Raw genomic sequence first — 26,114 nt, forward strand, 5'->3', positions numbered from 1 at the left:
GTTGTTATCGCTGCTGAAGGTATAAGTTTTATCGTTAATATTATTGTCTTTAGCGTTAGCAAATTGTCACAAAAACCGCGCTTCTTGCTACTGTTGTTTTCGCTACTGCTGTTAATAGCTTGTTAGAAAAGTGCTACGTACTTCCTCACATACGTTTGTTTGCGTATATGTATATAAATGTGTCAGGGATCAGCACATGTTGTGACAACTCATCATCGTCTGATCTTGTTCCTCCGTGTGATCCTTTTGGTATTAGGTTGTTGATGGTCTTCGTCCTGCTCGTTATCTACAGCTTTCTGCCCGGCCTGTCGGCCCTCATTACTTTTCAATAGATCAGACTAGCTTTTCAGCTATTTTTGTCGCTGTAGAAATGAAATAGCTGGAACTGTTCTTACTACTCTGACTGTAGCTGCTTATAGCACTGTACAATAATAAATCTGGACTTCGTTGAAGCGTTTTGAACGAATATATCCACTCTTGCCTGCCAAAACTGGGGTTAATACAGGACGGGGTTTGGGCCTGGCTATGCTAACACATTTGGCTCTTCATAAGCTAAAATTAGTTTTAACATTGTAAGCCATTTTGCTTTGTTCGTACGTATTCCGCTGGCGCCTGCTTGTTCATGGAAGGCGTTGTTTGTTTCACTACTAACAAATGAACAAAGCATTGACTGACTATTAAGAGCCATTTAGGTAAATATTTTTATTTCTGCTGCCTGAAAAATGGCCGTAGTATTATGCGCTATTATATGCAACCCAATCGCACTGCACGGTTACGCATCAAAATACGACATAGGGCATATTGCTTCCATTTCGAGTAGCGGAAAGTCACTGCATAAAGTAACGGGCCGGTTCGTTTACTTCTATCTTAACGTTAAAGAGCCATTAGCCAAAAATGGCAGCGATTACATCGACGTAAGGAATTATCCCAAGTAATTTTTTCGAAAATATTCCGGGCCTTCTCCGGATCGGGTCGCAGTACTGTACTACGCAGGAAGGTAAAATTGGAACAGAAGATGAAGTCCTAGTGGCAAAATAGTTATTAATTGAGTGAATGCAAGCCTAATCGTGAACGTAGAAGAAAACGATAATATATCGAACTCTTTTGATGCTGCGCTGGAACGGACCAATAGTTATCGTTTTCGTTTAATCACATCTGAGTAGATTTTTGAGCAGAAATAGTTCAACTTTGTTCGGGCAGTTTTGGATAATATGCCGCGCAACTGTCGACATTTCATGCATGATGGTATGCAGAAGTTTTTCTTTCTTCTTCTTCTTCTTCTTCTGAGTGTCATTTACTTTCGTCAAATACACGAGCGTAAGCATCGAAAAGAGAGACTAAGTACTTTGTCCTCTTTTTGTTGTTATCCGTGGGCGTCATTATACGACACGCTCCTTCTCGTTTATATTATTATCATCACCACCACCAGCATGATCATCGTCACAAGTAATCATTATACGGTTTCAATTTTTCCTTATTGTCGCTTAGTCTGCTTTACCGTTGCTGTTGTTACATGTGCTTGTCGAAATTCACGACCATTGAACTAAGAAGATCTCTTGTTTGAAGCTTCATCAGCTGTTTTATTGTTGATGTTACGAGCCAGACTTTGAGAGTGATTGTAGTAGCTTGTAGCATTATATTATCGTATATAAGAGGTGTTTTTGTACTTGCTTTTGCTACTGCAGTTGCTTCTGCTGTTCGTATGATTGCATTGCGTAAAAACATAGCTTTGCGTCATGACCATGCTACGTACTGTTAGTATTTGGTATAGTAATTGTTGCTTGTCTAGCGTTTGTTTGATCTTCTGTCAAATGTCCAATTTCTGCACGGCAGCAACGGTAGGAACAAAAAAAAAAAAACTCAATATGCCTTCCTTGGCTCAAATGTGATTGCTGTGTTTTTTCAGTCATCTACTTGTAGAAGCGGTGTCTTCTTCAATGAGCTCGTAAGACTTCTGCATTGCTTGCCTTAACATATTCATCGGAATTCTGACGATTCGTTTTGAAGGGAAGCGCATACTAAAACATATTTGCTGCCATAAATCGTAGCTTGATATACATTTATGGTGCCGCGTATTACGTCTAGTAGGATAGGAATGGCAAGGTTTACGATGATCGATTTTTGACTGGAGGCTTTCCAATTGAGAAATTCATATACACTCTTACACCGTTTTGTGCAAAACACGGTTGCAAGTCTCAACTGTGGTGTGGCAATTTGCTATGAAATTACGAAGTTTTCATCTTTGTCGTCAGATAGAATTATCTGACTGACACGTAACTTAAACTACACAAATGGCAAAGGTTAGCCAACTTAACGTTTGTCTATATATACGTTTGCCAATCAGAGTGGATCCCAGGCCCAATTCAGCTTGCAGGCCTTTGTCTCCGGGAAGGTGTAGTTTGAAAGTCAGCTGGCCCTAGCGTGTTATCGGGAAGATACTTTTCAGCAAAAAATTTAGCACAAAAAGATATTGATAGTTACGTCGCAGAATCTAGTCAGCTGATTTTGGCTGATGTATGTTGCACGTATGCGTTTTGATACGAATTATGTTTCGTATTCTATTGATAATGGGTGTTTTTGGCTAGCTCTGGATTTGTGCATTGATGCGTGTATGTGTATGTGGGCGAGGTTATTCATTAGACAGCTCTCGCTTTTGAAGGGGGCTGGCCGAAGGTAGCGAAGCTTAGAGTAGGTCGAAAGGGCGTTTAGGGGGACTTGTTGCCATGACCAACAAACGGCGTGTATTGAGAAAATACTTCTTGTCTTTAGTATCGCTCTGTACGCTGAAGACTGACAGAATTGTGTAACTAATGGGTCATGTGATAGGTCAATGTAAGTAATAATAATAGTAAAACAATGGGTCTGCGAAAAGTGTACATACTGACGTCATCAGTCACTATTTTGACCGGCACGTATTCTTCCTAAATTTTTGTATTGCAAATATCTGCAAGCTAATGAAACGATATTTACTTTTAGCCCCTTTCTACAATGCCGACGGCAATAATATCGCTGTCACGTGATTTTCCGACTAATATTTACTCTCTGGAAATTACTTTCTGACCCATTGCATATGTCTGCTATTCTAGTAATAGAGAGTAGCGGGAGCGCAATAGGATTTCTAGGCATTCAGGAATAATTAGTGCAACACCGACAAAGTGGAGCTATTAGTCCTCTGTTTGCCTGCCTAGGTGCTTCGATTTGATGAGGCTCAAAACCGGCGAGCAGAATGTACAAATGCATCCACTCCAAGTAGAGACTGCCGGTTAATGTCATGGTTTGGGGCAACGATAGGCAAACGTGGAGGACATGGGCAAACGCTTCACAGGTATACACACAATAGCGCAATATTATGATTGGTGTGATTACGTAGTATACGATGACAATAGTATCATAGTAATAATCCTGCTGCTGTTTTTGTAATACTGTTGTACACGAGTTATGATCGGGTATTAATCTGTCATTGACAGAAGACGAAACGATAGAAGCGTCTTGGTTCCAATCTGTAGATAGACGCATATTTTCTGTTGATTCAAGCGGCTGCAATTGTTGACTCTATGTGTGCTGCTGCTGTTGTTATATCATCATCATGGTTATTATGTTTACGAACGTCAATATTCACAACACATGACCACGGACAGGGATATTCTGTATTAGATATCGTCACGATTTATAATAAAACTGTTTATTTCGAAATTACGATTCTGTCTGCACACGACATACATGGGTGCGTGATAAATTAGTTGAAGTAGGTTACTATTGTTGTTATATTTAATTACCCATATCGATATACACCGAACCTCTGTACATTATACGAGAAAGATAGAGAATGCAGGGGTAGTCAGGGGCACACATTATACGACATAGTATCAATGTAAGTAGAGAAATGTTATCTATCATATTTGCTATACTATATGATTGCTGTTAAGCGTGGCTACAATATCTGAAGGGACGAAAATGGTGGCGCTAATAAAACCCTCAACCAGATGGTATCATTTCGTTGTTTATATCTTATGTTTAGTATATAATTTATTGGCCTATGCTACATTTTGACGGCTTATCCATCTTGTTCGCTCTGTGTTTATAATTCTGCAATTTCTGTATTCACAAGTAGCTCGTTTCGGAATCCAATGTTGAATGATCACCCGCTATTCATCATATGACACAATAAAAATTCCGTAATTATCTCTGTCCATCATGATACTCATGGGCACCGCCACGACCCCTAGTGTTGTCGTTTATTGTATTATTTTTGCCGTCTTCTTGACCAGTGAGTCGCGCTTTCGTGTTAGTAGTCATTGTGTTCACGTCGACTTCGTGAAGCACACTCCTTAGCTCGTCTTGTGTTACACAGAAAGTTATTACCTATACTGAAATTAGCCATTTTTCCCCACCTTAAATGTCTTTAGCAGCTTTTTTGTTGACCATAACTCCTTATGTTCGATGTATTTAGGCTCGGTTTGTCATTGTTGTAATCCAGTTGCTCTTTGTTTACCATTGGATTTGCCGTCTGCTCCAAATGTTGTCGGTGTCGCCGGCTTTGAGACAAAATGTATGTTGCTTCTGTTCGAGAAATTTACAGGTCCAGTCTTTAGCGCAACAGCTGATCGTTCCATTGAGACGTGATGCAGGCTATAGTGTCCTCGCCGTTATTATGTCCTTGATGCTGTTCGTCCTTTATCATCATCATCATCGTCGGCCTTGCTGACGGCTGGAATCGTCGTGGTCCCCACCTGCCTCTCCTGTTGGGGCGATGTTGTTGCCGTCGCTTCTGTTGCATGTATTTGGCTCTGTATCGAAATCTTTGCGGTTCTGGAACGCTGGATGTGCATATGGGGGAATGGTATGTTAACTTATGATAGTTGACGTCTTTGTATTGTTGTTGCTTGTGCAGTGCCGATCTAATAGCGAGTTTGTAATCATCGCCGTAAATACGTAATTAGGACCAAATTGTTATAGTAGAGAACTATATAATTGATCAGAAGGAGTTGGAGGTGACAATGTGTATTTTTGCTAAACGTGCGTTCAGGATTAGCTTCTGCCGTTGAGGTTCTCGCCGTTGTAGGCTTAAGCATCAATTATGTGAAGTATGACAAAGTCTCTTTACGGTTGCTATTGCTGTTATGATTGTTGATAACAGATGCAGGCTATCTTCGCAGCAAGCGGTCGGTGTTGCTTTGGCCGAGGCATTTCCTTTCATCTGTCAAACTTTCGTAGCCGGTCCAGAAAGGAAAGTCCTACCTCTGAGTAGCATTCACTGGTCATATATGTTACGCATCGCTGTCATCAGTAGCAATCTGATGAGCTTTAGCTTTTCTGAAGGACGCCTTCTGCTTGTTTGTGACTACTATATGTTGTAGTGAAAGATCGTTTTGCTGCTGCTGCTGCTGCTGCTGCTGTACGCGACGTATTCGTTGATGCGTACACGTATGTGCCATTTTTGCTGGATGCGCTGTTACACAAACGTCAGTTCTTCATGGCTGTTAAGCAAAGTTACATGCTAGCCAATAGTGTTGTCTGGGTGTAGTCGATATTGCTCAGCGTGTAGCTCTCAGTGACGCCAAATCTGCGCGTGCAATCAGAACCCCTGCATTTATAAATCGCCTTTGCTAACAGAAAATGTGGTAAGCAAACATCAAAAGTATATTTGATTCATACAATAAGTGTGGCCAATCTATTTAAGTAGGACCGTATTTGTGGTAGCTGTCGGTGCCATGATATGGATTAGGCGACACCGTAGCTCGCATTATAATCTGCGCTGGTCTTTCAATTCGCCCTACGGACATCATTAAGATTGCAATTATCATCATTTTCTTTACTGTGAATATTATAATTATTATGCGCGCCACGTTGTTGGCCTGCGATTTGCTGGTTCTGCCCTTATTTCTCCGCCTTGTATAGTTCCGCATTGGAATTGCTTGTAGAAAATATACGAGATCTGCGTACCGTTACTTTGATCTGTCTCTTACTTGTTTTGGAGATATATCTTAATATTGTTACCTTCAAATAATTAATACTTGCCCAATTTATTAAGCTAAGCAGCTTTGATAGATATATGTATCGCGTTTCTTTGTATATATATACTCACATAAAACCAATTTGCTGCAGTGCTCATGTGCTTGCCATTTGTACGGAGGGGTGTTGGAGTGTCGACGCATTTCGGCTGTTGTGGTCTATGCGATTGTTCTTGCTTGAAGGTGCCGCAACTTCTGGTACAAGCATTCCATGGGCCTGCTGAGGAGCCTTATGCTCAAATATCATCATAGCGTATGTGCTATGCGTATAGGCGCAGTTCTTCTGTGGTCATTGTGGGGACGCTAATTAGTACGTCTTTATCATCAGCCTGCTTGTGTTTGTTCGTAGATATGATGCTGATCGATTGTCAGCTTATAGCGTTGTTCCTTGTTTTTAAACTTTTCTCGGTCCTGATCTCCGTGTATATTCTTGAAAAATTGATTTCGGAATATTAGTGAGCGATCTTAAAGTTCGATTTTGAAATCCATTGCCCAGTGGAATGCATGATTGTTCTTGTGAACATCTCAGTTTGGTGTCTAATGCTCGGTACACAAACGGCTGTGAACGTAATTTCATGTTATAGCGCTGTTTATTCAACAGCACGTGGTCAAGCATCTATCGTTCATGTTGCTGTTTTTGGTGATAATTCATAAGCCGCATAAAGTGGTGTACCTTAGCATGTAGTACTATTAGTAGTTACTGTTGTAGTTAGTAATGTCGACTTATTTCGTATTGTACTTCTTTCCAGGAACTGGTGCCGGATAGAGCCGTCGAAATTAGGCTGGTGATTGGCCAGTTAGAATTCGTAGGCAAACCTCTGCCCAAATTGGCAAACTCGCATTAGTGGATATGGGCCGCCCACGTTGTCGTACACCGACCATGTGTACTAGAATTTGGCGCTTTTCTATGGCCATTGAGGTTGGTGTATACATTGTCTTCGACATTGTATGTAACGCGATGTATGGGTGTTTGTGTGTGTAATAATGAGATGGATGGGTAATCTTAGCGTTCAAGGTCTGGATTGTTTACGCCTCCTGTAGTCGGCTGCAAACATTAGCGCTTGATGTTGTTCAACAAATGTAAATATTGATAAATGGTGATTTTACATTTCATCAATATTCTATTTAGTTGTTTGATTCGACCAAACGTTTGTTTTCCCGCGCAATTTTAAATTGTCTAATGGCTTGTCGTATCATTGTACTCTCGTTTAGAACCTTATAATTCTCTTTTAAATAAATAGGTAAATAAAAGATTTTTTTTTTTTTTTTTATATTACTATGGATTTAAACACAATCAACTGGAGGCTAGGCGCCATCATTGCACTATTTGACATGTATTACGTAGTTTTTTTGTTCGTCAGTGGTCAATATACACTGCTGTCCATCGATAGTCAGTTACGTCTAACAGATTCGTTCCTAGGTATTTCCCAAATTCACTTACTAGCTAATTGTCTTCGCTTCACTTGTATTGGTATTATTTCATCAGGCTGCAGGGTGAGTCGTTATTGTTTGTTCATTTATATTTCTTCTACAATGAATGTTAACTAAGTGTGTTTGGTGTTGGCCTGTAGATACGAATGCCATATAGTTCATATATATAGAGTAGTTATGAACAGTGTTGATTGACTTAACTCCCTTTAAATTTTGTATTTCAAAAACTGGCAAATTTTTTCCGGCATGAAATGTATTGTTGGGCTTACTATATACTTCTTCTTTGTCAGTATGCTAAGTCGATCTTTATTTGTACATTTATTGACCTTTCTGGTACTTGAGAACCGTTCTTTATCTAGCAGTGACAGGTTCGGCAATAACCCAGAGGCTTCATTATGCCTGACAGTTTCGCCTAGCAAAGGCCGCAAATTGGTTCCTGACTTGGCCATATCGATGGCTAGAATTTTACACACTACATCGTAGATCTACGAGTTGTTAACGAGATCAGCTCTAACGCTTTTAGCACAGCGTCTTTTCGAGGTTCTATTTTTCGTTCATTAGTTGAATAGGTGGTAGTAAACAGTCAGCGATAGTGTTACTGCAGTTTGTTTTCTATTTAGTTGACAGGGGACAAGTTCCGTTGACTGAAATCCTCCAAGGCGGAATAAATTCTTCTTTCATAGGGGCTGTCGATATACGCATAATGTATATATGCATATTTATTTATCCTGTCATCGCTGTACGCTCTTGAATTGTTCTTGTAGGTGGAGCCAAGTGTCCTGAAATCTTTCTTGCCGTCAGCACAGTTTAGGTACAGGAAGTGAGTAGCAGTAATTAATATTTATATATTCGATAATACATGTGGCAATACTAAGTTTGATCACTAAATCAAAGTCGCTACCTTGTAGCGATTTTACGTAACCAGACGTTCTTACTACACCGTCGTTTTGACTCGATATGAAAATATATTATCACCAACGCATCATATGTCTTTCGTTATACGTTAGCTAACATTCATCGATGCCTACAAATTTTCACAACATGTAAATTGTTGCTCATCAATTTTATCTGTATGGAGTATTGGTAATAACAACCTGACATATATTTTTATGGAAACAATCTCTTTTTCTCTAGAATCTCTCTTTCTAGAGAAGAATCTTTCTCTGTTCATGCCAAAATATTATAGATAAGCGTCTATTTTTTTTTTGGAGACATCGACGTATTGGCTCCGTCCGAGCGATAATGCTAAACGAGCATAAAACTGATCTTCAATTTTAGGTTAGGCACCTCGTTTGAGATAAATTAGGTCTATTGTCTTCTATAAAATAGTCATGATTTTTCTCACAATGTTGTTATTAATTCGCACGCTTATCGTAAGGAGTCAAGTGGCGCATATTAGCATAACGCTACTTCGTCTGCCTATTGTTGGTATTAAACGTGTCGTGGCTATACTATGCCATCCTGTGCTGTCGATATATTTGGCTAAAAAGACATCAGTCTTTATCTTTTAGCTTGATAACGAGCACCGCTTCCGTCAAGTTGTTGTTGTTGTTGTTGTTGTTGTTGTTGTTGCGTTGAATCTTCCCTATACGTTTGTTTGAGCCATGTAAAATAACGATCATGCACTACGACGAAGGCTATCTTGTCTTGCTGTTACCATCACCATGACTGTATGATACTATGTCATGATGGTAATTGCTCCCCACATTAAACTAATGGACTTCTACCCCTTGTAGGAAATATATCGATCCAACATAAATACTACATAATGTATGCTTTTAAAATTGTGTTTCCTTCTCTCTCTCTCTCGCTCTCTCTCTCCACAAAAAGGTCCAAGAGAATCATGCCTATTTTCGTTTTTGACGTATTTGTGCATGCATAAACGTTCAAGTTGGCTTATTTTACAACACAAGGTTATAGCTAATTGAAAATGGAAGAAGAGTTTGTCACCTCTGGTTAAGTTAAACATTATAATTTTAGACATTTCCATGTAGGTGATTTACTGATATATGGTAATATTTCGTTACGTAGTAATGAAATGAATAAAGTCGTAGAAAACTGCCGGCACGTTAGATAATCGTGGTCGGTGACTTCAGTCTACGTGTCGTCATAGTGATTGTTTGAGAAAGAGGTTTTTATAGTTCCATTTGATCATCATTGATACCAGGGGATGTCCATGCCCACAAACAAGTGTCCTCTTGGCAGTCAACCTCGATATCATCGCTGGTAAAAGCAGAAGCATAGAATCGATAATTTATCTTATTGCGCATTTATATTAGTTGCTATAACAAATCGTAATAAAATTGTGAAGATTTAGTTCTGCCATTAATTAACAGTGGGAATATATTTTTACTTTTTACGCTGTTGAGCACACTTACCGACTCAGTTTGTATGAATTATGAATAATAACATAAACATTTTCGTTACTGCCCTTTCGTTGAACGTTCGGTAAGGACAAAATGCGCAAAATCGTTATAATGAGCTTGTAATAATGACATCGTTTGTGGAACTGGGCTTCGCATCAAGAAAAACATGATAACAAACGCGTAGCTAGAGTATTGTCGACAACTACTCAATTTCTCACTAAAGCATTTCTATTTTCTCATCGACCTTTTTGGAAAAATCGGCGTCACTATAACTATTATTAGCATTATCACTGCTGTACTCAAACGTAAATATAATTATTTGTGTTTAAAGTGTCTCTATAAATAAGATTTATCTAAATATTGTTGTGGAAGTAATTTATACTATTTCTGTTTAATTTGCCTTCTCTTTATCAATGTTTGCCTCAAAATGCTATGTCCCTATTTACCTTTATATAAGTTTACAAATTCTGTATTCTTGCAACGGTGGTATTACAGACGGTTATGGTGTTGCCGGAATGTTTCCTTTAAATTAGATTGGTTTACTTTTGTGTCAGGTTGATAAGTTAGCTGAGGTTACCCTTCTAAATTTAATGGAAGAAAGCAATCATATTATATACTAACCAATAACTCAATTAAAAAATAGCAGATATGAACAATCATCACTTACTGTTGTGCTGGTAATGCTTCGTTCGTTAAGCATCAGATATATATATGTTGTAGCCATTTAGAAGAATTAACATTTGTTTGAGCATGCTAATAATTATGTTTTAGCTATCGCTAAGCCTCTCTGTTGAAAAAAACCTGTATGAATTTTAGCAGACTGCATAATATTGTAAATCCATTGCAGTGTATGAAGGTAGTCGATTAGTAGTATTTGCTAGGGTCGTGTTCTGCTTCTTGGCAGATCTTCCAACCTGCTAAAAATGCTCCCTACCGATAGCTTTTATCAGGAACGCTCGCAAACGTGCTATTAGTTTCTTTCGAAGATTGATAATCTTATTTGCTAGTCGCATACCCTGGGCTATTTGATCCTCGCCGAACAGGGTGATTCAAGCCTAAGTGGTGCACAAAATTTCAACATTATGGTTACCTAATGAACGCTTCCAGAAGATACGATCGATTGATGGACTGCAACCACTAGCCAAATTTTTGTTACATTGATTTCTACCCTCATACTTTTTTTCGAACGCTTGAGCCTACAAAGGATAATACGTCTGGCTTGGTCGATCTAAGTTTGAGCCAGAGGACTTACACTTAAATTTAATATCTCTAGTATTGCATATAAGAACCAAATGTTTGAAGAATTCAGTTAAGTTCAAGGTGTTCGATTGCCCCAGTAAAATTATTTGTATTCACTTGTTACGATAGCTTGCATCTATCAGCAAAGGTTTGTTTGGTTCGAGATAGGGTTGCCCTGTCCGCTTTGGACAAGTGTGGCATTGGTGGACGCGCCGCTTAGCCCGTCGAGCCCGGCCAGGTCCATAACATGCGAATGGCCCGAGTGTTGTCCGTGACCGTGGCCCGCTGGGGGCTGTGTTGCGTGCGCACTTCCCCGGTTGGGCTTGTATTCGAGCCCGGGGTCGAACTGCAGCAGCACGAACACCATGTCGGTGGGCAGGAGCTGGAACTCGGCAGGCGGGTTTGTTATCACATAGCGTTTAGTTGATCCGCCACCACCCCCGCCTTCATTTCCATTGTTAGCTGAAGTATCACGGAAGCGGTAGAGCCCGATGCACAGCATACCGTATGAGCGTAGTGAGGCCACAAACAGGTCTCCGTACTTGCCCCCCTCGCCAAACTGTGCCAGCGGCCCGTCGTACAGCGAGATCTGAAAAAAATATGTACATAAAAACCAACTGAGACGACCAAAACTTTCCTGAACCCTTCTTTCTAACCAACAGTATCGGTAGATATTTTCCGTTAAACGTAAAGACCAGACTAACCAAAGTAAACTCTGTATTTCAGTAACTTAAAGTGGGACAAATATCACATGCTAGTTTCCCAGTGGAGTACTAATGATTCGCCAAGTGTGACCGGTCGCGAAATAATACTGCTTAAATAATTTTAGAATGTTCTAAGTAAACATACATAAGCCTCTCTTAACATTGAAACAATGTTTTACACAAGAGCTTAACGTTTGTAACGCCCACGCCGTCTGCCTGCCTTTTCGAAGTTGAGGAAACTACACTAGTGAACGCTAGAACAATCAAACAATTGAGGAATCATAGTATTTTTATTATTATCGAAGATCGAAAGGTCTTATCGCACTCGTCCAGTCTGTAGTTTGAAGTATCTAAGCAAAATAACTCATCAACTCTGCTACAGCAGAGTTTGTCATTCTGTTTGTGTTCACCGGCACTGTTCGCCATTAAAAGAATGTCAATAAAAATACGAATAAATCAAGCAGAACTGTACTGCGATATAGGCGACTTAAATCACTCATTTTGTTTCGGACTAAGAGTGTGCTTTACTACGCCCGCCTGTTGTGATGTTTCCTGGGTAATGAACCCTACGTTCCAGTTCTCGTTGAAAAACTTAGCTTTCAGTCACAAAATATTTGCTCGTTTCTTCCGTACCTCGGCGCGCAGTGTACTTTTCGTCATTAGAAAGCCGCTTAGATTCACTCGCGGAATTTCTACAGGACATTCGCAGAATAAGCTTACGGGGTGTGAGTCCCTCCCCTCGTCTCTTTTGGTACCAGTTACAGTTATTACTTCCTGCCACCTCACAACGTCAACTTCGCCTAGGCAGTGATCACCTCGAGCTCACTTAGCCATATCGACACATGACCTTCTAACTTGGAAGGATTTTGCCAAAGCTTCGGATATTGTCAAGGGATGCCCTCGCACTTGCGCTTGAAATCTTCTGTAATAACTGATAATAACAGGGTTACACTCGTGATGATTTTTTTCCAACGCGCGGTCTTTTCGAGAACGCGGAACGACCGACTCATTGAAGACTTGCTATTTGAATCTTTGCTTGCCGGTGTATTACCGATCCCGAGCTATCACCAGATGATAGTTACACTTTTTTAGTATGATAGACCCATTAGAGACGATGGCACCTGTGTTCTACATACAGTTTATACGATCCTTCTGCGCCCTGCGATAAAAATACACACATGCAAATTTCAGGTTTAGTTCTTGGTGATCTCCAGGCCTTGTGCAGGCGTTTAGCCTATGCACGACTAATGCTTAGCTTATTTAATCGCTCTTACTGAATTGTTCATTCGCATCGTTGGCCCTTTAAGAAATATGTGGTCGACACACCTTTCGAAATATCGACATATGCCATCATATTTGTTACCAATGATGCCGTCGTGATCAACCTTTGCAATGTTTCGGCTTGCCTATGTATCGATTTAGTTTTTCGGACTCTTTGATTCCTTTGTGCTATGATACCAATAAGCGAGACAAAAATGAAAGAAGTGACATCGATCACGAAGGAAGACGATGTTAATATTGACCAAAAGTATAACATCTGATTCCATATAGTAATTTGCATATATCTGTGCAACCAATGTCCCTTTCCTTATTTAGGATATTTTCATAGATACAATCTTATAACAGCACTTTAAACGAACTGTTTTTTACTGTTACCACGTAAGAAACTCTTACATCTATGTAGCTGATAAGTCTCAAACTTATGTTTTTCGTGTATTGTGTTTAGCTTTCGTTGATATATTCTACTAACAATTAAAATAATAATCTAGAAAAATAAACAAAAAGTCTTAATATTAATCGATAACATAAAATAGTTTCAGAAGAAGGATTTCAAATCGTATTCACAACAAATCAGTTTTAAAATTTTTTTTTTAATGATTTGCCGACATCGTCAATTAATTTCACGATTGTCTAGATATACATTTTAAATTTTTTTCCAAAAATTTCATTTTGTCCAACCTTTTGAAAATGGTGAGTCCTGTTTTCAGCAAAACATGCTAATTGCTAATGCTAGCAAAAAGATGAAGTAGCGCTGAGAAACCACTGAATCGCACATTCGACCCCGTGAAGAGCGGCAATCATCACTACCCATGACGGTATAATAAAAGATAGAAAACTTGACACAGAGGAAACTTTACTTTAGCATACATGTAGCGAACGCTACAAATGCGATGGGATCTGGCGAAACTTCAAGTAAACAGTTTTTACCAATAAAAGCAAACTCTGTAATATTAGAAAAAATGTAAGGGTTATATAGCGAATTTCTAACAGTTGAGGGGTTGATAAGGGTATATTTCTTTTGAAAACTGAGTACAACACGTTGGATGCAGGGTCGGACCGAATAATCGTCAACGCCTAGAAGGTTCCTGAGCGACTGCTGATAGTGTCAGAGGACTAGCATGCTTTCACGGGTGACATGTCAACATATAAGCAACCACGAGAAATCCAAAAAATAGGATTCGGATCTGACTAAGGATACTGAAGGAATCAGGGCATAAAAATGTATGTATTAGCTGTATTTTTTACCCATTAAAGGAGAAACCCACTAAGCCATTCACCCCTGTGCAAGACAGTGGTTGAATTCGGAACTTCTAAATGCCACCAATTCTATAGGCAAATTTTATGTTACCTTTAAGCGAAGACGCCATGCCTAAAGTGAGCTATTAACTTTAGTAAGACCCACTAATCCAATCCAATACAGGAGTGTTTTGGAAAAGAGTACTATATCTGATTCTCCTAGTCGGTGTTTTCTGTAAGCATAGCTGTTTTTTAAACTTTTATGATATTTGGTTATAGAGTACTAAGTACAGGATCGATTGGCAGATGGAACTATATACATAGTTATTACTATCCAAATGCAGAAGGCACTTAGATCAAATGCAGAGCTAAGAGTGAGGACTTAACATGGAGTCGTGCACCAGAAAAGCATGTTGAACTAAAAAAAAGTGAGCGAATGCCATACACTACACAGATCCTTGATCATGTTAATCGCACACAATTTTTGGTGTATTGGCGCAATATGGCTCTAAATAAACTGGCGCCTTCAAAACTGTGTACCACAGTCTATTGAGGAGCATGTTTGGTACTATATGGGATATTTTTTCGCGCAGGGCGATGTCGCTAAGCAGGACGTGGGTGCTGAGCGCACCCACGAGAGGGCATATAACAACACCTAATGTCCATCTTGCTAAGTTGCTATGGTAACCAAAATTATCAAGTAAACTGCCACACTGATTCATATCTCAGTGTCGGTAAAAATTATTAGCAGAAATTAATACTCAGAAAAAATAGAATGTTAGGAAAAGTTAGAAACAATTATTATTGCGTCTAACAGCTGCTCGTACAGCTTTACAAATTGTGGTACCTCGATCGACTGCTCAAATGGCAATGCACAACAAATTGCTCAATCAAAGGTGGCAACTAGCTCACAATCGGCCCATTATCACATACGTAATTTGCAGCTACTTATTAATTGCATCCGCTTTGCGAATCCGACCGGATGGTATGCATAGATTTTGTTATCTTTATAATGGTACAAGAAACATGTTTACGGATTGTTGCAGATTAGTGCGTCCGGACGCATTGCCTCGACTAGTCCATCATGAAGTCCAAGTGTAAAACTACCTACTATTAAGCTTAAGAGGTACTCACTCGCTGTTATTGTTGAAAAATTAAGAGTCACTATCCATTAACCGCGATCTTCCTCAAGAGACACCTTCAAAGCTAATTTATCGTATTACCTCGAAATTTGGAGGCGCATAAACTGGCGAAGTACCGTCTAAACCTCTTCTAGTATAGTTCACAAAAGCGTACTTGTGACAAACCCCCGAACGACAAGTCGAATACCTAGCACATAGAATCTTGCTGCGCCTCGTTTTACTTTAAGTGTTTTAAAGCCTTACTTTTCAAGTCTTTGCTTTAGACGTGGTCATGGATATTCTCTAACGGGCAATTTTTACTTACATGTAAAAGAATATAAAATATGCACAACTTCTGTTAACTGATTAAGTGCTGGTAGCTCTACATTGAACCAGTGTCATTCTATAAAATGTTAATTTCAACCCCGACATATACTGCAGCGTTGTTCGGCTGAAATTAGTCATTCCCTAAAAATCCATCCAGTTGTATATCGGGAATAGACAGATCAAACGGCTGGTCTTCAACATCAAGCTAATTATATCTACTTAATGGTCTCGAACAGCTTAGTATGTTCCTAAGTATCGTTGGTGGACGAGTTGTCACTGAACCACCAACCAGATTTATAACCCCTGTGAATTTCTGCCTTTTTCTCCCGATAGAGAAGCCATATTCGCTTAGCATACGACCGATGTAGCCGGTGGCGCGACGTGCGTATAAGGATACCATTACACTACATTATTATCGTTTGCAAAACGCTCTAATCCTCCCATGAAGCACAAACCTGTCGAATACTCCTGGATCCCATCGCGGGTATATAGAGTTTATAATCTTTCTATTTACGTTCTTGATTCTACGATGCTAAATTCTACGAATTTGTTTTAAATGCAAACCTTCAAGGCAAGTCGAACGAAGTGCCATAAATGGTTGTAATCAAAGATGTTTTTACAATGGAGTAGTTCACGATGCTAGAGCGAATTGGATTCTTAGAACCGTTCTACGACAACAATCAGTTATGTCCTTGCTGAGCGTTAACTTTCTTAAGCTTGTTAAACGTTACCGTTAAAGCGCTGTTGGACGACGTGGTGGCCAGAACATGAATGGCGTCATTTTATTGCAAGACAAAAAACCTTTGTGTCCCGTGACATTTGCTTAGCATTGCTTCTTTTGTTGGCTAACTTTAAAAAATAGACTTCCCGATCGTTGCCTTCTTGTGGTACGACGCCCATCAGTTACTTCGTTAGAGGTGATGCGCAAAATCAGATTTACTCAAGTAAAACTACCCAGAAATTGAAAACTGAAGTGCGAACGATGATAAACTTGATCGGTAACCACGTAATCCATTCTGAGATTAAAAATTGTTATATTCGGGTCCTCTAGTACCAGCAAAGCTTGCAAGCTGTTTTACCAACATTGCATTCCATCCAAACTCAAAAGGCTCAGTGCCAAATAAAACGAGACCCAGATTAGTTCACTTTCACAGAATCTGATGTAGATCAAAGGTTTGCTAAGAAAAAACTAATAACTAAAGTAGTAGAAAATATTTTTAATGTGTCCTATCCTAGCACATTGCGGAAACCTTTCGTTAGCGCCTTGTGGGCAGATTTTATTCAACATCTGCGTTAGAAAGGGTACTATCCCAGATATTTGGATACAGTGCACAATGATTGGAGTCATTAGAGAAAACAGAGATATATATATACAAACAACCCAAACTCATGTAGAAGAACCGCGAGAACCTCCTGCATCTACAAATTTTTGTCACACATGCCCGTACGGCGTTCAACTTTTTGTCTGGAGCACTACAACACATTACCTGACGCAAAACATAGATTCCAACCCTGTAGCTCAACACTGACAGTCTGGAAGAATTTTATGGAGGCAATAGAGACGAACCATCCTTGTCAGTCTCTTTATTCAATACTGGTGGATCTAAAAGCAGCATGCGACCCCGCATCGAGGTCCGTCGTACCGACAAAGGTTTGACCTTGTTAAGAAGTTGGCAGCAACTATCTCTGTTTTGAAAAGCATTTTTCCCAAAAACTCAACCACATTGGCCGATGGTGTCACAGAGAGAAACGGTGTAAAGCACACGATCATATTCACTTAAAGGGACGACTAGGGTTCATTGCATTTTTTGCTGTTCATTTGTGACTTCCCCTCACGCTGGCAGGAGCAACATGCCGTTTTAAGTATGGTTGTATATGCTGATGACTTTATAATCTATCGAAGGTTCTACCAACAACAAAAGTTTGCGACTTTTAAAACCTATGTCACAAAAGTCAACCCAAAACTAAGACGAGAACAGAAGCCATGAGGTTCAGAAAGACTTGCACGAAGTAACTCATATCGCTCACATAGTGCTGAATAAAAATTCATTATTTAGTTGACGTACTTAGGTTTGACCACGACTATGAGAGGAAAGCCTGCGGGGATCAAGGCCTTTTGCAACGCCCCTTGACCTGCTGCATTTGAAGATCGCGCGATGACTGACGGGGAGTGGAGATACTCAAATAAAATGCACTGCTATGTTATGACAAGATTTTCAGTTCAACGGCTCCAGGCTCTGATGTGCGGGTCTATATCTTACATAATCTTTACAATTTATTTGAAAAATAAACTTCATTATAAAATGAAGGTTACCAACTCGAATACACCGCAGAAGATTAGCGCGTGCAGTTGTAACATAACCTGAATATGATCTTTCGTAAAACGCTCGAATCGATCCCATGAAACCCCAAAGTTTGATTGCGGGTAGTGCTAATGGAAAGATCTGGAAGTACAAATATATATTTTTCTGATGCAGCTGTAATAGCTTAATGATAACTACCAGTAACTTATTTAGGTAAAAAGTTTAGTTAAAGGTTTAGGAAAATCTACTAACAAAAAGATGTCACCTGAATGTAAATTGCTATGGCACTCACTCAGTACATAATGACTACGTAAAGTTGACTACCAACCTGGCCCACCCTGCAGCGGTCCCGGTTAGACAGCGAGTCAGGGGTGGAGTACCCACCGCGCAGGCCCGCACCCTCGGCCAGTATGAGCTCCAGCTCAGGAGTGGCACCGCCTGTTATGAGAGAGCGGATGAGCGTGAGCGCATTGGCGTTGAAGTACGTAGTCGACATTAGAGAGTCGAGCACACTGACGGCAAACGCTGTACCACAGGCGAATGGTTGTGTCAGATAGAGCTCTGTATCAGGGTCGTCATCGTCGTCCTGATCAAGAAATTGCACGTTGGTGTCGTTCACCAATTCGGTGATCAGCGGTACGTTGGCTCCATACACCGAGCCGCGCCGCTGCATCGCCATCAGCGAGGGACTACCCAGTGGGGAGCTGCCGTGCCCGTGTCCGAGTCCGTGGCCAGCCATGGACATGTGAGTAGCCGCGGACATGTGAGTAGCCATGGACATGCTCGTTAGAGGGTTGTTAGCCGCGGCTAGTGGGTTGGAGGGTGTTATGCCCGCCATGTTAAGACCCAATCCAGCCGCGGCCGGAGTAGACGTTAGACTGGTTACATTAGCTGCTACTGCTGCCGCTGCAGATGGATTACTGGTTGTCGGATGATGACTGGTTGTTAGAAGATGGCTGCTGTTGCTGCTGGTTGAGTTGGCATGGCTGTTGGCATGATGGCTGGTGGAGTTTAGGGCATTGCTGAGGACGCCTATAGTGTCGTCGAAAGTCATGGCTTTAATGTTGAGCGAGGCGAGGATGGCCTCTTTATCGGCCAGCGTGGGATCGTCGCTAGAGGGGATTTTTGCGGACAGGATCACGCACCTAATCAGTAGAAATATAAAAATTTTAAAGGGTCAAGAAGTGTGTCATTTAAAAACGAAGAAACATTACTGCTGTGTGCAGTTATACCGAAGTTTAGCTGGCATGTGTTTACAGTCGTATGACACAAACATCGCAATTATTTCGAAAATGGCGAAGTTTTAAAAAAAGGTGTGATCGGTTCCGGGCGAATATACTAATGCTGATGGCTGGTGTGTCTTGACACAAATATTTCAGTAACTACATTGCATGCATATAGGTGAGCTAGGCACAACTAATAATGCCTATATTGCTTATAAATTAATTATAGCAAAAAAGTTCCCTTAATCTTTTGTGTCAAAAAAATCCCGGAAAATTTATGTTGCTATAGCTCTCATAAGCGGCCTTTTTTTAGTGCATAGATAAAATGCCTGAACTATCAACATAGAATTCTACAGGGGATGCATTTAGTGAGCGGAAATGACATTAGAAGGCCCATGTCTCTGTGTTCCAACAATACTCCAGTAACAATTCAGTGTAAAAAGATGAAAGCAAAGTGCGGTTTGAAAATCTGTGTTTTTTTGTTTGATACATAACTAGGGCATACAATAGGAGGATACATAAATTGAAGGACACGGCTTTCTAAAATAGTTAAGAAACTCACATATACGTATTTCTCTTTCGGCTTTAAGGTCTTTCTTGGTACAACACCAAGAACCCGCAATTTCAATAACAAAATAAGTAGCTCTTAATACGAAATACGTTTGTAAGAAATATTACATAATGGTCTTTGTAGTTTACTTGACGAAAGTAAATATATTTTAATGAGCTGAAAGAAGTGCTTTTTGGTTGTATTGGTACGGTTAGGGCCATATTACATAAAAGTTACAGATATGAAATTTTGTAACCTACATGTCGCAGAGGTTGATGTTGACGGCGCGTAGGTCGGCTCGAGATAAGGGCGACCCATTCAGCACCGAGATCTTAGGAAGGTTCTGCAACATTTTCCACTCCCTGCAAACATACACAATTAACTATTGACAGTTATACCTTTTCACCTTGCTATGCAAAATGTAATTACCAAGTAAAAGGAAAGACTATAGTGCATACCAATAAAAAGAAGAATCGCATACAATGTGGTAATTCTGGCCCACTAACTTATCCAAATATATGTTAGGAAACCGGTCGAAGTTCTCCTATGTGCAATAGAAACTTTGTTGATAGTACTCTAATCAAAGCGTGGTCAAATATACGGTGAGTAATTTAATTTGCCACTGAAAAGCAAAAATGCACAAGCGCGAACCCAGGAGAATATGGTGAAAGAATATCTCAGTCAAGCTTTTGCTGGCAGCTTTGACAATCTTTGCCGTGCGCGGCCTGTCATTGTAATAGAAAAGAATGACTTTGCCTTTTCTTTCGGGCCTGAATAGCCTAGCTTAATCAATGCGATAGGTCATATACAGATCCCTGTAGTCCGACTTGTTCTTCCCAAGCACTTCCAGTCTTGCCAGACAGAAATCATGGCAGTTTGGCCTAACTCGGACATAAGCGTATTTCTCTGAACTATTTCTTTCTCTACTTCATATCGGCATGAAGACATTAGCTGTAACAATTCTGTGTAAAAGTTTGTCATGATGACTGCGTGTTGCCCGGTGCTAGACAATATGTTAGGGGTCAATGAGAACCTGTACCTTCTTGTACATTTCACCCAGTCTATAACGCAGCCAGGCGTCTAATTTCTGATTAAGTTTCATACATCTAGGCGCCAACAATAGTCTGGTGTTCGCAGCTTATCGGCCAACTAACATGTTTGCTGTCGGAAGTGCTCATGAACCTCGGAGGGCTGGCCGAAGTAGGGTGCACCATTCAAGTCTAATAGGCCATTTCCAAACTCAACCAAGCTTTTCGGCCTATCCTTTCGGACACCTTTGATGCATATGGCACAAATACATTAGAGTTGTTCAGAAGCTAGTGAGCTTAACAGATGTAAAATAAAGCAGATGTCGAAAATTTTTTTTTTTCACCACAATTCTTTGTCTTTAAAGCCAAAACTCGACTTAGAATTTCGTTCATTGAGGAATGCACATACCTGCAACATGCTAACAGAACAAAGAGAGCACTTCCCAGTGATACATAGAAATAAACAAAAATTAAGAGGTAAAGAAATATTAAAAAAACGACCTATATTTCTGTACCGAGCTTATACTTTTTTATATATATTCTACGAATGAGCCAATATTCTAAGGCAGGATCTATGAACAATATGGCGTACAGCAAAACGCAATAAGCTCAGAAGGCCTACTTTCAAATGATTTTAACCTAGTATAGAGTAAACATAACTTGGTGCGGATCTAGGAGAAATACGTTGGCAATTACGATGACAAATAAGTTTCAACCTATGTTATCAAGAACTTCAAAGATGAACTTTTTTTCGTCTTCAGTGTATGCAGTTAAAACCATGGGTATATCAGCTAATCGTGTCTTTAATTCTTGGATTCAGCTGTTTAAAGGACATCTTTAAATTTGTACGTACCTTCTTAGGTAGTCCACATTCCCCACGATAACCACATGTTTGAGTTCATGATAGTGAAAGTTTGACGCGCGCAGAGGCATCACGAGATTCCTTAGTCCTTATTTGGCGAAGTAAAATAGCAGCGCAATAAGAGAGAAAAAACGGTTATATCTTATTGTGTTATATGCGCAACGATCTTACCTAGTCTACTAAGAAACTTTAACGTTTTGTGCTCCATCAATGTTTTAATAGGATTATTACAGTTCAAAAAAACAGCGTCACCTATGACGAGATGTTAAAGCCTCTGAACTGTGAATTTTTCCCCAGCAAGTATGTATCTAATATGGGGATGTCCAACTTCAAAGTCGGTGATTGCTTTTCAGATCTCTCATATCAAATACACCTTTTATTTAAGGTGACGTTAAATGTCAGTTCTCAACGCACGGACGATCCGCCGGGAAACTAAGAGTATTTGCGCCTGCAGTGCACTTCACCGTATGCGGTTCAATGTGATTGCTTTTTAAATTATTTTCTCCCCTGCCTAGAAAAAAAATTGTTCTAAACGTGTTTTTTCAAAAAATTCCAGTACAGCTTTAAATGTATGGAGATCGATTACTAGAGACATCCGTTTTCCTTTAACCCTGATGCTACTCGACATAAAGCTACAAGACGGTCGGGAAGAACACTAGGAATTGGCATTGCCGTGATTTATTCGCTATCGCATCATTTGATCTAAGCATGTCAAGATTTATAAAAGTCATTTCGTTTATACCTATAAGAGGTGAATCGGCGTCGGCGAAAAGACAAACCACGACGTGTCCATTCAGCACGGTCATTGCCGCCTGAAATCCATAATTGACAGACCTCCATTATTATTCCACTTACTTATAATATATGTACAAGTATTCAATGCAAATCTAACCGTAACGGGAATAAGCTAAACGTGATCATTGCATTTTAAATGGACAACTCGCAACCTACGTGACACCAAGATAAGTTTCAAGTACAAAAACAGTTACAAATTTATAGTAAATAAACTACACTGTCATCTACCTTACCAAGTAAATATCTTAAATAATAGTTAGCTATTCCTGAAAGCAGAAGATATTATATCTAATTTAAAGGCTCTATTCGTCATAACTTGTTACTATTCCGTGCAGCGCTCTAAAAATAATTGTTTTTTTTTAAGTAACATTCTGCTAAGTATTTTTAGAGAGGACACTTATTACACTGAACGCAATTTTCCGCGGTATACCCTAATTTAATTTGCGAAAAACATGCCTGCTTTTGATTATAACTCGGGCAGCAGTTAGCTCTTTCGAACTAATCCCATGCGGAACTTACTTGAATCGTAACAAAGATGCCTTACTATGTACAATTGAAGGGATTAGTCGTACCATGATTTCTTATTGTGTGCAAACTGGAAATTAGTTGCACCCCATACTTTTCTCAGCGCAAACATAGAAACTAGAGTACAATTTGGGATTAGAGTTTTCAGCGTGAATATTATGGTTGGTTTGTATTTGTGATGTATCCATTTAGGGCTTCTACCCACTTTCTATAACGCACACAAATCTCTCGACTCGAATCGAAGAGTCATCAAGCAGGGTAAGTTCTAAAGGAAACCTACCGTACTCGTAGAATGATAAAATGAAAGGCACCTCTAAAGAAGATCTGCGGTCTGCGTGATAATCACGGTTATAGATCAGAATTCACTACGTATAGTAAGATAATAAACTGGCTTTTTGAAAACGGTATACAGTATTGCCCTTCTCGCGCTGCTGGCAACTCGCGGATGTACCTGAGCTATAGAAAGATCTACTGTAGACAAATCATAGTCAACCGACCTAACTAATGGTATATATATTCTTCATTGTCTGTTCTGTGCACTCAAATCATTCTCTCTGCAAAAACCATATCCGTTGACACTTCGGACAATTCTTTTGCTTTTTCTAATTGCAGATTTTTCACAATGCGAGCAGACACGTTGGCCGCTTTACACTTTAAAAGCACGCCGGGCCGCTATCTTCCTGTCCTTGGACATATGCCGGTGCCGGTATGGAAGTGTCTGAGCATCCGTTGTAGACTTTTTTTAAATGCTTACATGTCCACTTGCCTTCCTAGAACGACAAAACATGATTAAGGCTTCGGCCTAGGATCGCGCGATTCGCAATAACACTGCACTCCCTTCGATTTGAAACCCATTGACGAGTACGAACCCTGGGACATCTGCTCGTACGTCGAGTCTATCCATTATCTCGTTCATCCGCGGGTTGCATTTTTCTGAGATTGACCACTTTAAAAGCTTTCCAACCTCAACAATGGGCATCAAAATTAGATTTTTTCCCATGTCACGCTAGTGAATCTGCCTGCTTCTAACGCTGCAATGTTTGATTCGTAAACGATTCTGCATATTACACTGGACACAGGAAGTTTGACCTACTGCGCAAGTTGTCTAGACCTTACCGACGGAGCCGTAAAGTCAGGTGGCGTTCGTACATAGCCGTTACATTTACACGATTCCTTAGTGTCTTGTAGTACTCTATCTACACGGCCCTAGATCGGTGTTAGGGCGTTAATTAAGTGATAAGCGTGACTTACAAGAAGTAATGTCAAACAGACCTGATTCCTGTCGAGTATACAGTCTTCGATCGGTCGCGCAGAACACCAGTGAAACATGCCTGTACTGTCGTACTTCATTTCAGTTTTCTCGAAATCTTTCGCTTGATCGTCTGACAGTCCGACCGGGAAGGGTTTTTCATTGCCGCTCGATGGCGCCCCGCTCGGTGGGCGATTTGTTGGCCTAATGCGGCAATTAACAATTTAATAATTATATATTTCCAATGTTCATAATTATCACCAGTTCAAGCTTACTTATAATGTACTAATGGCCCATAATTGGGTCACATCAAATTATGAGCATGAGTTTGCTTAATTGGAGAACAACTGTCAGCTTGTGTGTTACACTTCATTTTTGAAATTCTTAGTGATTATCCTTTGTCCTGAGACAACCTGTGGGCATTGTTTCTTTCTAGGACTAGTTTTCGATCGCGTGTTAGGTTATGAGTATTTTTGAGTAGATAAAGGGATTATGACATAACATCATAATAGCCCATAACTGTAAGAGTGGTGGTATACTTAGCCTGCCCAAATAGCTTCATGCTTCGTTTGAATAAAACCGAAAACCCATTTTACAGAACAGGGTAAATGTAGGTGTTGCGAAGATCATTAACGCTACGATTGACAGCGTTGTACCGTGGCTTAGTATGTATCCAAATAACGATTTATACTTAACTTATAGCTGTTCTTTCTAGAACATGAATTGTTATTCAGACTCTAGAAACCGACTATGCTACGACATATTATTGGCTTGCTATTGTGGCAATAAAAGCCTTCATCTTCATAAAATTTCTATGTTACGCAAGAGAGAAGCCAATTACTTAGTACCCTACTACTAGTACTTAGTAATTACTAGTACTTAATAGTAGTATTACTTAGTAGTATACTCCAATCGATAACTCCTGTAATAATAATAAAACTAGTGGTAGCGAACTGTTTCTATCAAAATGAAACAAAGGTACTGATTGGATATAAGGACGATAGTAGAATGTAAATAATTGATATTTTGGCCAAAAGCAGCCAGTAGATGTTAGACGTTGCCGAATGAATGTAAACCGCACATGAGTTTTTTAACTTCGTAGGCGAGGTGTAGGCCGGCGAACATGTCATTAGGGTTGCGTAGAGCACTGGTATCCGCGCTGCAACCGTATGGAACAGACAGATCATGAAGAAATGAAGAGATAAGAGCCCCACGCGCATCGCAGCACAAAGAACAGGCAGCGACAGATAGAAAGAACGAAAAAGAGAAGAAACAACGGTGCGTCGATGTTAGTGGTGAAGAAAAAAAGCTTGTTGCTTCTAGCAACGGTTAGTTATAGATGCTCTTTTTGTTGCCTGTCGTCAAGGAGCAGTTAGCTCGCTATATCTTACGAAGATGGACGAAACCGAAACTTGCTATCAACAAAGGTTACAGTTATAATTATAAAAAAACCACGAAGTGCAGAAATATCGGGCCAAGAAAAGGCCAATAATGCAATAACCTGACGAGAATTGAGCTTATTTTTTTCTATCGAGCTGACTTTTCCCAAATGTAATGCACCATTAGCAAGAGCATTAATCACATACGCCCTAAATAGTATTATTTAGCACCGCTACTCAGCATATAAGCATGCATGCTGAGCTTGCTGCTTTCATAAATTTTGCGATTGCAAATGTTAGTGTTAAAGTTAGTGACGTAACTAGCTATCAAGGCTACGATAACTTTGCATATTGCAGCACACATGTACATTCATATCGATGACAAGGTTTGAAAAAAAGAGGGACAGGTTGAAGTAATAATCAAATGAATCGAATGAACAAAAATTTACCCTTTGTTTCTCTTTGTTTTTAGCGAATTTGAGAT

At 39.9% G+C, this 26,114-nt stretch overlaps 1 protein-coding gene and 1 long non-coding RNA gene across 21 annotated transcripts in view; one reads left to right on the forward strand and one right to left on the reverse strand.

Annotated features, from left to right (window-relative positions):
* The first annotated feature begins 6 nt into the window (after positions 1-6).
* Positions 7-26,114, forward strand: part of LOC147752679 (uncharacterized) — a 72,063-nt gene continuing 45,955 nt past the window's right edge. For 6 of the 19 annotated variants that reach the window (XR_015313465.1, XR_015313461.1, XR_015313466.1 and 3 more), the window contains exons 1-3: positions 7-5,621; positions 6,106-6,321; positions 6,761-6,930. This is a non-coding gene — a long non-coding RNA (uncharacterized LOC147752679). Of the gene's footprint in view, positions 5,622-6,105; positions 6,353-6,760; positions 8,377-13,739; positions 14,054-14,081; positions 14,254-15,314; positions 15,616-22,067; positions 22,316-25,353; positions 26,097-26,114 lie in introns of those variants that run through there. The other 13 variants (XR_015313455.1, XR_015313456.1, XR_015313470.1 and 10 more) reach the window with 12 other exon arrangements.
* The window catches only part of slo (calcium-activated potassium channel slo), a gene marked incomplete at its 5' end in the record, with an annotated part of 76,630 nt that continues 59,497 nt past the window's right edge, over positions 8,982-26,114 (reverse strand). For both annotated transcript variants that reach the window (XM_086970929.1, XM_086970928.1), the window contains 7 exon segments: positions 8,982-11,636; positions 18,348-19,164; positions 20,053-20,154; positions 21,674-21,770; positions 22,425-22,494; positions 24,275-24,455; positions 25,333-25,410. In XM_086970929.1, coding sequence (XP_086827055.1) covers positions 11,187-11,636; positions 18,348-19,164; positions 20,053-20,154; positions 21,674-21,770; positions 22,425-22,494; positions 24,275-24,455; positions 25,333-25,410 — 1,795 coding nt within the window.

Source organism: Varroa jacobsoni, unplaced genomic scaffold (genome assembly GCF_002532875.2).
Source record: "Varroa jacobsoni isolate VJ856 unplaced genomic scaffold, vjacob_1.0 scaffold_1087, whole genome shotgun sequence".
Taxonomy (NCBI): domain Eukaryota; kingdom Metazoa; phylum Arthropoda; class Arachnida; order Mesostigmata; family Varroidae; genus Varroa; species Varroa jacobsoni.